Source organism: Theropithecus gelada, chromosome 11 (genome assembly GCF_003255815.1).
Source record: "Theropithecus gelada isolate Dixy chromosome 11, Tgel_1.0, whole genome shotgun sequence".
NCBI classification, from domain to species: Eukaryota; Metazoa; Chordata; class Mammalia; order Primates; family Cercopithecidae; genus Theropithecus; species Theropithecus gelada.
The window spans coordinates 57,886,279-57,900,596 of NC_037679.1; the positions used below are offsets into that span (position 1 = coordinate 57,886,279).

At 40.2% G+C, this 14,318-nt stretch overlaps 1 protein-coding gene across 5 annotated transcripts in view; it reads left to right on the forward strand.

The window, feature by feature from the left end:
- Positions 1 to 14,318, forward strand: part of APAF1 (apoptotic peptidase activating factor 1) — an 84,952-nt gene that overhangs the window by 21,741 nt on the left and 48,893 nt on the right. For 4 of the 5 annotated variants that reach the window (XM_025401106.1, XM_025401109.1, XM_025401107.1 and 1 more), the window contains exons 10-14: positions 1,033 to 1,146; positions 1,614 to 1,798; positions 7,411 to 7,537; positions 10,263 to 10,388; positions 12,810 to 12,941. The exons of the other annotated variant lie outside the window; for it this stretch is intronic. In XM_025401106.1, the coding sequence (XP_025256891.1) occupies positions 1,033 to 1,146; positions 1,614 to 1,798; positions 7,411 to 7,537; positions 10,263 to 10,388; positions 12,810 to 12,941 (684 nt within the window). The remainder of the gene's footprint in view (positions 1 to 1,032; positions 1,147 to 1,613; positions 1,799 to 7,410; positions 7,538 to 10,262; positions 10,389 to 12,809; positions 12,942 to 14,318) is intronic. 5 annotated transcript variants of the gene reach the window in all.

Here is a 14,318-nt window from a genome sequence, read left to right on the forward strand (position 1 = left end):
CCCTCCCCGCCCTTGGCCTTTCTTTGACAGGATCTCACTCTGTTGCCCAGGCTGGAGTGTACTGCCATGATTTCAGCTGAAATCACTACAACCTACACTTCCTGGGCTCAGGTGATCCTTCCACCTCAGCTTCCTGAATAGCTGGGACCACAGGTATGCACCACCACACCCAGCTAATTTTTGTATGTTTCAAAGAGATGAGGTTTCACTGTGTTGCCAGGCTGATCTTAAGCACCTGGGCTCAAGTGATCCACCCTCTTCGGCTTCTCAAAGTGCTAGGATTATAGGTTTGAGCCACTGTGCCCAGCCCCAGCTAATATTCTTACTACTCCTTTAGTCTTTAGAGATCTGATACTTTAAAAATGGTAAATTTTTCTTGTTTCACTTTGATTACCAATGAGATTTTGGCCATCTATACTTTTTATTTTGTGAATTGTGGCTCTCATCCTTTGCTTTTACCTCCTTTACCTATTTTTTCTCTTGCAATGTTTTTCTTTTTCTTATTGTTTTATTAGAATTTTCTATAAAAATAATTTTCTATAAAAATAAATACTGAAGCCCTCATCTATCATATATGTTACAAATAAGTATTTTTTAAAAACTTCTTTGGTCTTGAGTTTAATTTATATTGCTTTCTACTGTATTGAAGATTTGAATTTTTATGTAGTTAAATACACTTTTTTATGTAGTTAAGTGCAGTTTTTATTGTTTGGTATTTTGCTTTGGGGTCATGTTTACAAAGATTTCCTTTACTACAAGCTTACAAAAATATTTATTTGTATTTTCTAGTATTTTAAAATGTTTTCTATTTTCTATTTAAATTTTTAACCAACTGGGGTTTATTTGGAGCTAAAGTATGAGGCCCATTTTATGATTCTTTGGAACTTTAGATGTATTCTTTCTCACTTGCTTCCTTTGCATCCTTTAAATTCTAGATATTTACTGTTTCTCTTAGTAGTGTGAGGATAATGATGTTATACCTAAAATGTTTTGATCTCTAACAGTGCTGCTGATGTTACTTTTTTTTTAAAGGAACTTTGTGCTTTAATGTTTTCCCTGGATTGGATTAAAGCAAAAACAGAACTTGTAGGCCCTGCTCATCTGATTCATGAATTTGTGGAATACAGACATATACTAGATGAAAAGGTATGTATATTAATATGAAAAATTAGTGCTTAAAGGAATATCATTTTTTTTGACATTTAATTCTAGGTTTAATGATGGGGATGAGCAGAATAGAAGGGGTGAAGAGAATAGAAGGGGTGAAGATAATTTCCCTCCTTTGATCTTTGGTGATTCTAATTAATTTGCTTCCCAGCCTACTGCGAAAGTAGGTAGGATTGAAGTTTAAAAGCTGGGAAAATAAGATGTTCAGTGGTTTTTTTTAAAAAAAGAATGTATTAAGAAATGTGTTTGATAATGAGATTTTTTACCCTATGTTTAAAAGTCAGAAGAGGATTCCTATGTATTTGGTACCTAATGGTTGGCTGTTCAATTTTAGTTCACATAAAGAATATTTCATTTAAGCTTTTAAAGTGGCAAGATCACAGAAACAGAAAAATGTCAGATCCTGGCTCTGATTGTGTTTCTAAGAGATTTCAGTTTATTTATAGGATTGTGCAGTCAGTGAGAATTTTCAGGAGTTTTTATCTTTAAATGGACACCTTCTTGGACGACAGCCATTTCCTAATATTGTACAACTGGGTCTCTGTGAGCCGGAAACTTCAGAAGTTTATCAGCAAGCTAAGCTGCAGGCCAAGCAGGAGGTCGATAATGGAATGCTTTACCTGGAATGGATGTAAGTAGGTTAGGAGAGAAACCAACAGGAGCGGTGCGCTAACTATGTCATCATTTTTCAGGTGGTGAATACGTTCACTCCAGGAAGATTTAACTACTTTCAAAAGGGCTGGAACTTTTAATAAGCATTCTTACTTATTGAAAAGTTCTAGAGAAGTAAGCATAGGAGAAAATGATTGTATTTTCAAAGAATCCATATAAATAGATGCCTGTAAGACATTTTGACAAATTATCCTAAATATTCAGTACTAAGTGCTTGACTTACTGTAATTTAGTATAGTGGTGAAGAGCATGGACTTTGGAGCCACAGAGCTGGGTTTGAGCTTCATTTCTAAAACCTAATAATTCTGTGACTTTGAACAAGTTATAGGTTCTTCTCTCATGTGTAAAATCCTTTGAAATAAGTGCTATTTCCATGACGATTGTATTTATTTATTTATTTATTTATTTTTGAAACAGAGTCTCACTCTGTTGCACAGGCTGGAGTGCAGTGGCGTGATCTTGGCTCATTGCAACCTCCACTTCCCGTATTCAAGTGATTCTCCTGCCTCAGCCTCCCAAGTAGCTGGGATTATAGGCGCCCACCACCATGCCTGACTAGTTTTTATATTTTTAGTGGAGATGGGGTTTCGTCATGTTGGCCAGGCTGGTCTCAAACTCCTGACCTCAAGTGATCTGCATGCCTCGGTCTCCCAAAGTGTTGGAACTACAGGCATGAGCCACCACGCCTGGCCTTCTGTGAAGATTTAAATGAGATAATGGCTGTAAAGTAATTTGCACTTTACTTTGCATACCAAAATGACCACTGAACCCTGATTATTCTCTCTCTTTTTTTTTTTTTTCAGATGGAGTCTTGCTCTGTCGCCCAGGCTGGAGTGCAGTAGCGTGCTCTCGGCTCACTGCAAGCTCCACCTCCCGGGTTCACGCCATTCTCCTGCCTCAGCATCCCGAGTAGCTGGGACTACAGGCGCTTCCCACCACCCCCGGCTAATTTTTTTTTGTATTTTTTAGTAGAGACAGGATTTCACCGTGTTAGCCAGGATGGTCTCGACCTCCTGACCTCATGATCTGCCTGCCTTGGCCTCCCAAAGTGCTGGGATTAACAGGCGTGAGCTACCACGCCCGGCCTTGATTATTCTCTCTTAAAGGAGTTTCTATTGCTCTTACCTTAATCTTGTCAGCTTATAAAAAGGAAAGGGTAGATATTAATACCATCTTTTTAATACCTGTTATGATGCTACATAATCAAGTTATTCTATTGAATCCTTACCTTATAAAAATTTAAATACCTAAAATTGCCCTGTTTTACAAATGAGAAAATTGAGGCACAGAGAGATTTGGACTTGGCTAAGTTCATGTGACTTGCTGAATGGGATTTAAACCTTGGGTCTTGTGGCCGGGCGTAGTGGCTCATGCCTGGAATCCCAGCATTTTGGGAGGCCAAGGTGGTGGATCACCTGAGGTTAAGAGTTTGAGACTAGCCTGGCCAACATGGTGAAACCCTATCTCTACTAAAAATACAGAAATTAGCTGGACGTGGTGAATCGTTTGAACCTGGGAGGCAGAGGCTGCAGTGAGCTGAGATTGTGCCACTGTACTCCAGCCTGGGCAACAAAGCGAGACTCTGTCTCAAAAAACAAAAAAACACCTTGGGTCTGCCTGGCTTTATTTTGCATGCTCCTTCCATATGTCATGCTTCCCTTATAGCTTGAAATAATAAATATGAGTGGCTCTCTTTTCATTTGTGTAATTTATATCTAAATAGAAGTCCAGGTTGGTATCTGTGGATCTTTATGGCATTAGGCCCTCTTTCCAAATAAGGCAGACTGCTGTAGGTGATTTTCTTGATTCAGTTTAGTTCAAGAAACATTTGAGTTTCTGTACTATACTAAGCACTGGCGTTTGAGTTTCTCTACTGTGCTAAGCACTGTTACTGGATGTGAAGTCTTTCCCCTAAGGAGTTCAAAATCTAGTAGTGAAGTAAGGAGTTTAAGCAAATAATTACAATATAATGTGTGAGTGTAACAACAGAATTGTGTATAAGTAGAGATATAACTGATAAGTAATTGGCTTGGAAAAATGAAGAATTCAAGGGAGGGTTCCATGAAGGAGAGAATGGTATCTGAGAGAATTAAAAAAATGTTTTTAGTTAAAATATAAGTTTAGTTTTTGTTGGTTTTGTTTATTTTTTTTGAGACAGGATCTCACTTTGTCACTTAGGTTGAGTGCAGTGGTATGATCACTGCTCACTGTAGCCTTGACCTCTTGGGCTCAAGCATTCCTCCTGCTTCAACCTCCTGAGTAGCTGAGACTACAGGCACATACTACCATGTCTAATTTTTTATTTTTTTGTAGAGATAAGGTCGCACTGTGTTGCCCAGGCTGATCTCAAATTCCTGGACACAATCGATCCTCCTTCCTTGGCCTCCCAAAGTGCTTGGATTACAGGCATTAGCCACAACACCCAGCTGGTTTTATTTTAAATGATACGTGTTCTTGATTAAGACAAAAAACAATAGTAATAGGATGTAAGATGAAAAGTCAAAGACTAGCCATTTATCTCCTACCTTCCCACTTTCCAGAGTTGACCATTCTTTAACACTTTCTTGTGGAGGGCTCTCTCTCTCTCTCTCTGAGGAGCAGCCCCCTAACTTATGGAAGCTAGATTAGATCTGTCTGAGAGTACTATTTGCCCCATATCATAGCATTTGTCACACTTTATAGTGATTATCTGTTTACGTGGTTTTCTCTCATACTAGTCCATGTGTTCTGAAGTGTAGAATAGTTTGGAGGTTAAAATAACATACCCTGGCTGTAGACTGCCTGGGTTTGAATCCCAGCTCTGCTATTTATTAGTTGTATATCGTAAGGGGAAAGTTATTTAACTTCTTTTGCCTAATGATTGTATTTTATAGCATTGTTGTAAGGATTAAACGAGTGTATGTATGTATATAAACATATAGACATACATATAGTACTTAGAACAGCACCCAGTTCATAGAAAGTGCTCAATAAATATTAGTTGTTGTTATTAAGCATTTAGCATTTTTCTGGTCCGTGTAGTTGGTATTCAGTATAAATTTGTGAAATATTGAATGAATTCATGTTTTAGTTAGTGGCTGAAATCTAATCTTAATACTTGCTCTGATCAAAGGGCATAGGTTTAGTTCTTGTTCGCTTGTGAATTGTTGAGTTTTTACTTTTTCTTCCTGTTTTCTGCCATCGCGTCAACTACATTTCTCCTTGTGATGTTCTCTCATAAAATGGCTAGCTATTTATAACTTATTTTAAATTGTGTTTGACCAGGCCATATTCAAAGGATGCTTTATTTGAGTACTAGAAACTTTTTTGGTGTTTACTATAGAAAGGTTTAGGTTGGTATAAGCTTAAATTTAATTGAGTTTCTGTTTTCAGTGAAATTATTTGTTCACTCATTCATTTGTTATTTATCTAGTACTTTTGGGCCATCTACTATATATCCATTATTATGAAGGTCACTTTCTGAGCTTTGAGGAATTGAGTAGATAGATCAAGCAGACGTAAGAAACATTTTAAAATCGAATCCTTTTAACTTTGCTAGAACTTATCTATTCTTCTAGTTGTCATCACTCTAGTTCTTATATTATACAGTCAACCCTCCGTATCCGTGGGTTCTACATCCGTGAATTCAACTAACCGTGGATTGAAAATACTAGAAAAAAAAAGTAGATGGTTATGTTTGTATTGAACATATACAGACACTTTTCTTGTTATTATTTCCTAAACATGATGGTATAACAACTGTTTACATAGCATTTACATTGTACTAGGTATTTTGAGTAATCTATAGATGATTTAGGCTATAGAGGAGGATGTGGTGGGATATATGCAAATCCTATACCATTTATGTAAGAGACTTGAGCATCCATGGATTTTGGTATCTGTAGTGGGTCCTAGAACAAGTCCCTCATCAATACGGAGGAACAATTGTTTTTGTTTTTTTATCACTTCTACTAAAGTGTAATGCTTTGTAGGCAGGATCTAAATATGATTTACCTTTGTGTTCACTTTTATCACTTTGATCTGTCTTGTGTGTGGTTTTTTGAAGAATGATAATAGTGGCACCTTTATGTGTGGGGTGCTGTTTAGAATAGATACCATTACTTCCATTTGACATATGAAGAAATAAAAACTTGTTAGGTTAAGTAATTTGCTCGTTTACACACCTAATAAGTAATAGAAATGAGGTTAGATTTGTCTGACTGCCCACCCTTGACTTTTAAAATAAGCACAATACTATTTGACATATTTACTTAAAGTGACAGGGATGTAATGTATATGAAGTTCTGACACTGCAGTAATAGTTTTTTCTGTTTTAAGTACACATTACATTCCTTTACACTTTATTATTTATTTATTTATTTATTTATTTAGAGATAGAGTCTCACTCAGTCACCCAGGTTGGAGTGCATTGGTATGATCTCGGCCCACTGCAACCTCCACCTCCCAGGTTCAAGTGATTCTCATGCCTCCGCCTCCCGAGTCGCTAGGATTACAGGTGTGTGCTGCCATGCCTGCTAATTTTTGTATTTTTAGTAGAGATGGGGTTTCACCATGTTGGCCAAGCTCATCTCGAACTCCTGGCCTCAAGTGATTTCCCGCCTCATCCTCCCAAAGTCCTGGGATTACAGGTGTGAACCACCACGTCTGGACCCTTTATACTTTAGATACTATGAGCAGTAATATGATATCTATACTAGTGGAATAGTTGGTATTCATTAGATTAAGATACAAAGAATATGACGTTGCTTTATCTTTTTGGTATGTCTGAATAGTTGTAGTTTGAGAGGAGCAGTTTTTTTTTTTTTTTTGAAATGGAGTCTTGCTCTGTCGCCCAGGCTAGAGTGCAGTGGCGTGATCTCGGCTCACTGCAACCTCCATCTCCCAGGTTCAAGTGATTCTCCTGCCTCAGCCTCCCAAGTAGCTGGGATTACAGGCACATGGCACCACACCCAGCCAATTTTTATCTTTAGTAGAGACGGCGTTTCGCCATGTTGGCCAGGCTGGTCTTGAACTCCCGATTTCAGGTGATCCACCTGCCTTGACCTCCCAAAGTGCTAGGATTACAGGCATGAGCCACCACACCTGGCTGAGAAGAGCAGCTTTAAAGTACATCATTATAATAATGCTGGGCATTTCCTTCAGTTAGGAAATGAGCATTTTGCTATGATTTTTATTTTAAAAAAGAGATGGTGAATTTTTGAAGGTATGCTTACATAATGGTTTATCAGCACATGTATCATTATTAATGTATCAAAGGAAAATAGAAAGTGACTTGTTGATTAACTAGATTTGATTAATTTGATTAATTAGATTTCTTCCAACTCAGTGACATTTGTAACACATGACAGGTTGCTTGATAAAGGGTAACATTTCTCTTACAAATGCTACTTTTGTTACTTCTTTTCTTTTGGTGATCTATGCTGTCATTTGCATGTTAGTAATTTGATTTTAAGTATTTTGTATTTTGGGGAACATAACCTTGTTAAAAGACAGTTTATTGTATTACTGAAAGAAAATAGTTACTTTTACTCTCGTTTATTGAATTTCTGTTCATTTTTTCCCTGTATTTAGAAACAAAAAAAACATCACGAATCTTTCCCGCTTAGTTGTCTGCCCCCACACAGATGCTGTTTACCATGCCTGCTTTTCTGAGGATGGTCAGAGAATAGCTTCTTGTGGAGCTGATAAAACCTTACAGGTAAAACACATCTCTTGAGAAACAGTCAAAGAGGCACGTATACAGTTTTGTGCATATCGGAATATGTTTAAATCCTAAAATTCAAGAAAATTGCAACTTAGAAATAACAGACAAATCCAACTCTCTTGAACATTTTATTAAAGGTTTCTCTAGAGATTTAAAGGATACAGTTACATGTTTTCCTAATTCTAAACTTACAGATGGTAAGGAAGTGCCCTTTATCCTGCCAGTCAGTTCCCAGCCATCCATTTGTCAGCTCAGGGTAGTGAGGAAATAATTGTTAGAAGACATAGGGCTTCATAGCACAGGAAGTAGGGCTGTGATTAAAAAACAGTGATTAAGAAAATACTTATTTTATCAAAGTCTTAGGCATCGGTTTTTTTCTTGTAAATAGGAACTGGACTAGACTATTTCCTAAGCTGTTTTAAAGAATTTCCTTTAAGATTACCTTTGTTTTCAGAAAATATGAATGAGTACTTTTCTTAATGTTTGTGTTCTGCCTTTTGATTTTGCAGAGAACATGATGAAATTAGTTAAAACTTGTATTTAGGATACTTTTAGTCTTTGCAAGATTATGACTCCATATCTTATGTCTATATGTGTACTTTATTAGTAATTTTATTAATTTTGGCTTTGGAGTTCCAGAGAGAATACTTATTAAGCGAAATGTTTTATTTGATTGTTAAGAAATTGCCAAAGTAGTCTCAAGAACTGAAGCTATGCTCTGACACTTCTTTTTGATGGCAGCAGGGGGCAGCCTGAAGTGGCTGCTGCCATAATGTTGGCTGCAGCAGGGAGGCGCAGCTGGGGCTGCATGCTCCAGGAGCCCCACCCCTTCTGAATTGGGGCAGGAGCTCCTGGGTGCTGCTGTAGCCGCCCAAGCCAGGGCAGGAGCTCCTGGGTGCTGCTGTAGCCGCCCAAGCCACAGCTGTGGATCTGGAAACCTCCTTCACAGAGCAGGCCAGAGCCCTGCCCTCCTGGGTGTAGCTGCAGCCGCCCAAACCACAGCTGCAGGCTCAGGCCTCTGGCTCCACAGAGCAGGCAGGAGCCCTTCCCCCTGGTGCAGCTGTAGCTGCCCAAGCTGTGGCTGCAGACTGAGGCATCCCTGTACTCTTGGGGGCCCTGGAAGGACCCCTGTCCTTGCAGGCTTGGAAGTACCTGCTCCCGCTGCCTGACTTCTCCCTGCTGTTGGCACCCACTCTGATCTCAGAGCAAAGCTGGGGCTGGGCTGAGCCTGGGTGCTGTTGCAGCCCTGCCAGATGTGCACATGCTTGGGGCAGTGCTGACATGCCAGCCCCCTGCTGCCTCAGCCCCCTCCGGATTTTGGGCGCCGGTGAGCATAGGAGGGAAGCTGAGGGGGTGCTGAGGGCAGTTTGATGCTGGCCTGCAGGCTCCCCTTGGCACCTACAGCCTGGGTGCCATGAATGGCAGCAGGAGGCAGACAGGTTCCTGGGCGGAAGGGGGTGGGTCCCCAATGAGGCCTCACCTTCAGGCCGCAAAGGGCCTGAAGGCTGGGGGCTGGGCTGCTGGTGTGAACTGAATGGACTGGAGTGGGAACTTGTAGTACCTTTTCCAGGCTTGCCCATGTCTGCCCATGGACCTGTTGGCACGTACTTTCTCCCCTCCGAAGCCCATAAAAGCCCCGGGCTTAGCCAGAGCTGAGCAGACACTGGGACGACCAGCTGCAGAGAGGAGCAACCCACTCTAGCGCCCCCTCTTTGCTGAGAGCTGTGCAGATGACAGGAGGACCAGCTGCTGAGAGGAGCTATGCTCTCTGCTGATAGCTGAACAGTTGTCAGCAGGACTTGCCTACCCTCTCCTGAACTGTGGAAAGGAGCTGCCCCCGCAGGTTTATTGAGCTATTCTTTCGTTCAATAAAGCTCCTGTTTGTCTTGCTCACCCTCCACCTGTCAGCGTACCACATTCTTCCTGGTTGTAGGACAAGAACTTGGGACCCCCTAGATGGTGAGGCTAAAAGAGCTGTAATACAAACATGGCTGAGACATGCCCCTTGCTTGCCACATTGCGAGTGGCGAGAAGGAAAGAAGAGCTGAGGCCCTTTGGGGAGCCCAGACTTGGGAGCTCCCCAAGCTAGGGCTGTGACTCCCTCTTTGGGGTCCTGCGGTTCCTGGCATCTCCAAGCTTCTGGGTACCACCGTGTTCCCTGGTGCCAGCCGTGTAAGCTGCTTGTGGTGTGCCTGGTCCAGCCACAGCCTCACAGAGAGCCAGCGCCCATGCTGGCACCTGGAGCTGCCTGCCCCACTGCAGCAGTCAGCACGTCTGTGCGCAGTGGCTGGACCCCATGCTCACTCACACACGCCTTGCCTTTCCACACCTGATTCCCCCTTGGCAGGCTTGGGACCCAGGCTGGTAGCATGATCTGAACGCAGCCTGTCAGGCCAAGTGGGTGAAACAAGACCAGTGGGCCCAAGCAAAACGCAGGCAAAGGCGCCACCAGCCACAGAAGTTTCTGGCCAGAAAAACAACACTGCAAAGATCCTGTAACATTTTCATTGATATTTAGAAACATTTAATAGTGAATAGTTCTCTATTTACATTAACGCATACACATTCTGGCAGAAATTCTGATTTTGGGAGTAGCTTTGCCAAGGTTCCTTTCTGTTTTGCAAAATGACAATGATTAAACTCACTTAAAGATTTTTATTGAATGATGACCTATGGTTAAGCAGTTTATTATAAAAATATTTTATTGTTACTTGTGCAGGTGTTCAAAGCTGAAACAGGAGAGAAACTTTTAGAAATCAAGGCTCATGAGGATGAAGTGCTTTGTTGTGCATTCTCTACAGATGACAGATTTATAGCAACCTGCTCAGTGGATAAAAAAGTGAAGGTAGGAAAATCTTTTCCTCTTGAGTTGTAATCACAACAGAATTCATTTTATCTTTCTATAATCATGAGACCAGAGTTAGTAGAGTTAAAGCACTATCACCTGCTGATCTACTAACTTGATCCGTTGTAAGTTAACAGTATCTGAAAATTCTTTACCTTTTTTAAAGAGACAGGATTTTGCTCTGTTGCCCAGGCTGGAGGGTAGTAGTATGATCGTAGCTCACCATAAACTACAATTCCTGGGCTCAGGTGATCCTCCTGCCACAGCCTTCCAAAGTGTTAGGATTATAATTATGAGCCACTGTGCCTGACCTGAAAATTATTTATTTTTAAACATGAGCAAAAATGCCTAGGTTGATCAGCTTCAGGATTAAACAGGCAGTGGGGAAAATCAATGACAAATTAATGAGTTTGTCTGCCATTAATAGACAAATCTATGGGTTAAATATCAGTTGAAATCTTTGAGTGCATTGTGATTAGGAGTGTTGCTGCATAAACTTAGGGATTCCTGTTGTAAGATACAATTTTAAAATGCAGCCCCAATTTTTTTTGTGTACCTTTATGAACTGGCTTATAAATTCAGTGGAAAACCAGATGGATGAACAAACTAAGAATATGTTACTGGTCTAAAAAATAAATAGAGAAAAGTAAACAGAGTAATTTTTATTTATTTATTTTGAGGCAGAGTCTTGCTCTGACACCCAGACTGGAGTGCAGTGGTGCAATCTCAGCTCACTGCAATCACCGCCTCCAGGATTCAATTGATTCTTATGCCTCAGCCTCTTGAGTAGCTGAGATCACAGGTGTGCACCACCATGCCCGGCTAATTTTTGTAGTTTTGGAAGAGACAGAGTTTTGCCATGTTGGCCAGGCTGGTATTGAACTTCTGGCCTCAAATGATCCGCCTGCCTTTGACTCCCAAAGTGCTGAGATTACAGGCATGAGCCACCGTGCCCCACCAGAGAGTAATTTTTATCTTCGTTAAGTATTCTCTTGTTCCCAAATTTGGCTTTTAGCTGGAGCATTTATACTAATATAGAATTCAAGAGAAACTGAAGGCTTGTGGGTGTTATCACTGATATATGGAAGAGAGACCTTGCTTTAACACTTTCTCAAAGGAGTTGAATCTGGAGTACTGGATCTGGCTAGGTGGAGTGGGCAAGAAATTTGCCTTGGGTGTTTTCCTGAAGTTTTCACCTACTTGAAGAGGGCTGTGGAATGTCCAGACTAAATTTGAGACCTTGGAAAAATCTACCTCTTGATAGATTGGACTCGTGGCTTTATAACCAACAGTTAATTCACTCTGTAGCCTCTACTCTGACTCTGAGTCAGACTTGGAGGTGGCCACTGAGGGCAGTTCCAAAGTCAGAGCTACATGGAGTAAAAGGAAATAATAATGAGTTTCTATTTTCTAAGCCAGAGGCAGAAATACCTATTAAAGAACTTGAAGATAAAGTCTCTGGACCTCTGGGGATTCTAATCAGTGCTTTGATAAGATACAAAGGAAATGCAAAAAGGACATTAGTACCTCTAAAAAGTCAAAATCCCAGTGAAAGTTCATTAGGTAATTTATTTCTTTTGTTTGTTGTTATATGGCATAGGCTGCTTAGTTGTCTTACATAGTAGCTAGAATGATGATTAGTTTTTACTGAAAATTGAACACTATAAGAGTCTTTATATGACACACCTTATTATATTACATTATCAATTTCCTGCTACAGCTTGCAAGGTAAGTGTTGATCCCATTTACAGAAGAGGACACAGATTCAGAGATGAAGTCTCTTGCGCAAGCAAGCTTACATTAACTGGGAGCAGTAACAGGGTTGAAAGCTGGATTTCTCTCAGACTATAAAACCTTTATTTTTTTTTGCTAAGCAGTCTGCCTTTACTTATTTATATGGTACCTTGAAGTCCATGGAACACTTGTCATGTTCATTATCTCATTTGATATATTAAATTGTGTAGGAGAAGTAGTAAATATCCCCATTTTACAGAAGAGGGAACTGAGATGCAGGTAAGTTAGGGATTTGTGACACACAAGTCATAAGTGGTAGAGCCAGCTCTTGGGCTCAACCCTTCTGATCACAAGTCTGTTATGCCAACCTCTTTAAAGCACTTCTCTGCCTGCTGTCATTCATATAAACATGTGAAATCTTGCCCTTAAGAAATGTCATGTGTTTGTGACACTCCAGTTATGCTATAGGTACATATATGTATTTTTGCAAATAATTTTTTTAAACATTGGGGCAAAATATTGCCATATTTTAGAAAGGGGAGAGGTTTCATTAGCATCTTGTCCAACTAGGAAAATCTGCTATGACAGGATAAGATAGCATTTGCAAAGCAATGGACATTGCTTTGCCCCTCTGTTCTCCCTTTGAAAATAATGGGTATTTGTAAATTTTTTCTCTTTTCTCTTTAGATTTGGAATTCTGTGACCGGGGAACTAGTACACACTTATGATGAGCACTCAGAGCAAGTCAATTGCTGCCATTTCACCAACAGTAGTCATCATCTTCTCTTAGCCACTGGGTCAAGTGACTGCTTCCTCAAAGTAAGTGTGGATATTGAGAATTATGTAGATAAATTTGATAGGTACATCAGAGTATCTCCTTTGATCTTCTTATGTATCTTACTATTAGGACTTTCTGGTCACAGTGATAGAAACTCAATAATATATTAGCTGAAGCAAAAAAAAAATAGTTTAAAAATATTTTATTGGCTCATATAACTGAAAAGTCTAGAGGGAGCATAGCATGGCTTCAGGCATAGCTGACTCCAAATGCTTAAACTGTGTTCTCAGGCTCTACCTCCCTTTCCATCTCCAGACTCTTGCCTTCCCTTGTGTTGGTTCAGGCATGCTTTTTATGTGACAAAAAATGTGGCTACCTTATAGCTCACAATCACAGAGTAAGAGAAATGTGCTCTTTCCTAGAACCCGTAGATCTAATTTTAGAGAGACTTTATTTGACTCAGTTTGGCTTACATGCTTGTCGCTAGGGTAACCCCAGTGGACAGTAGGATGAAACCCTTGGATTGTCCAAGGGTCACAAGTTTAGTTATATGGAAGTGGGACAAATGAGTGAGGTCAACTCTACTTGAATCATAAGTGGAGCTTAATTCAAAAGAGAGGTTCTGTTATCGCAGTGAGGAGGGAAAAGGTGCTGGTAGGAAAGATAACACAAATGAAAACCAAAAATAGAAATTTATTCTACATATGCTTGATAATGTTTGATTGTATCTTTTTTTCCTCTTAAGTGGATAAAGATAGCTAGATTACCTTTTCCGGGATCCCAGAAAGATCTGCTAACTTTTTTTGAATTGTTTTCAAACCTTCCTTGATGTCATACCGTCTTTGCAATTGAACATGATATTTTTGAGAGAGGTAGTAAAAGACATTTCAGTTTGGAAAACTTCATAGACTCTATGTTTTGACATTTAAATAAACTATTAGAAAAATTATCTTTAGAAAGTCCTGAAACAGTTACTGAAAATTGCCCTCTCCATCCTCCTGTTCAGGAAGCTAAATTTTTGTTTATTTATTTATTTTTCAGAAGAAAAAATTACACAGAAGCTCAGTGTGTATAAAGCTTGTTGCTCTGGCTGAATGGGACCTGCATTTCTCCTTGACTCTCTCTTCCTCCCTTTTTCCCTCTCCTCTGTCTCTCTCTCCCTTTATCCCTTTCCCTCCCTGTCACCCTCTCTACCTTTCTTTTCTCTCCTCCTCCCTCTCTTCTTCTTTCTTCTCCTCCTCCTTCCTCCTCCCTCCCCTTCCTTTCTCATTCTCTGTCGTTCCCTTTCATCTCTAACCCTCCCCACCACATAGTGCTCTTTAGGCATTTTTTTTTTGAGACGGAGTCTCGCTCCGTTGCCCAGGCTGGAGTGCAGTGGCGCGATCTCGGCTCACTGCAAGCTCTGCCTCCTGGGTTCA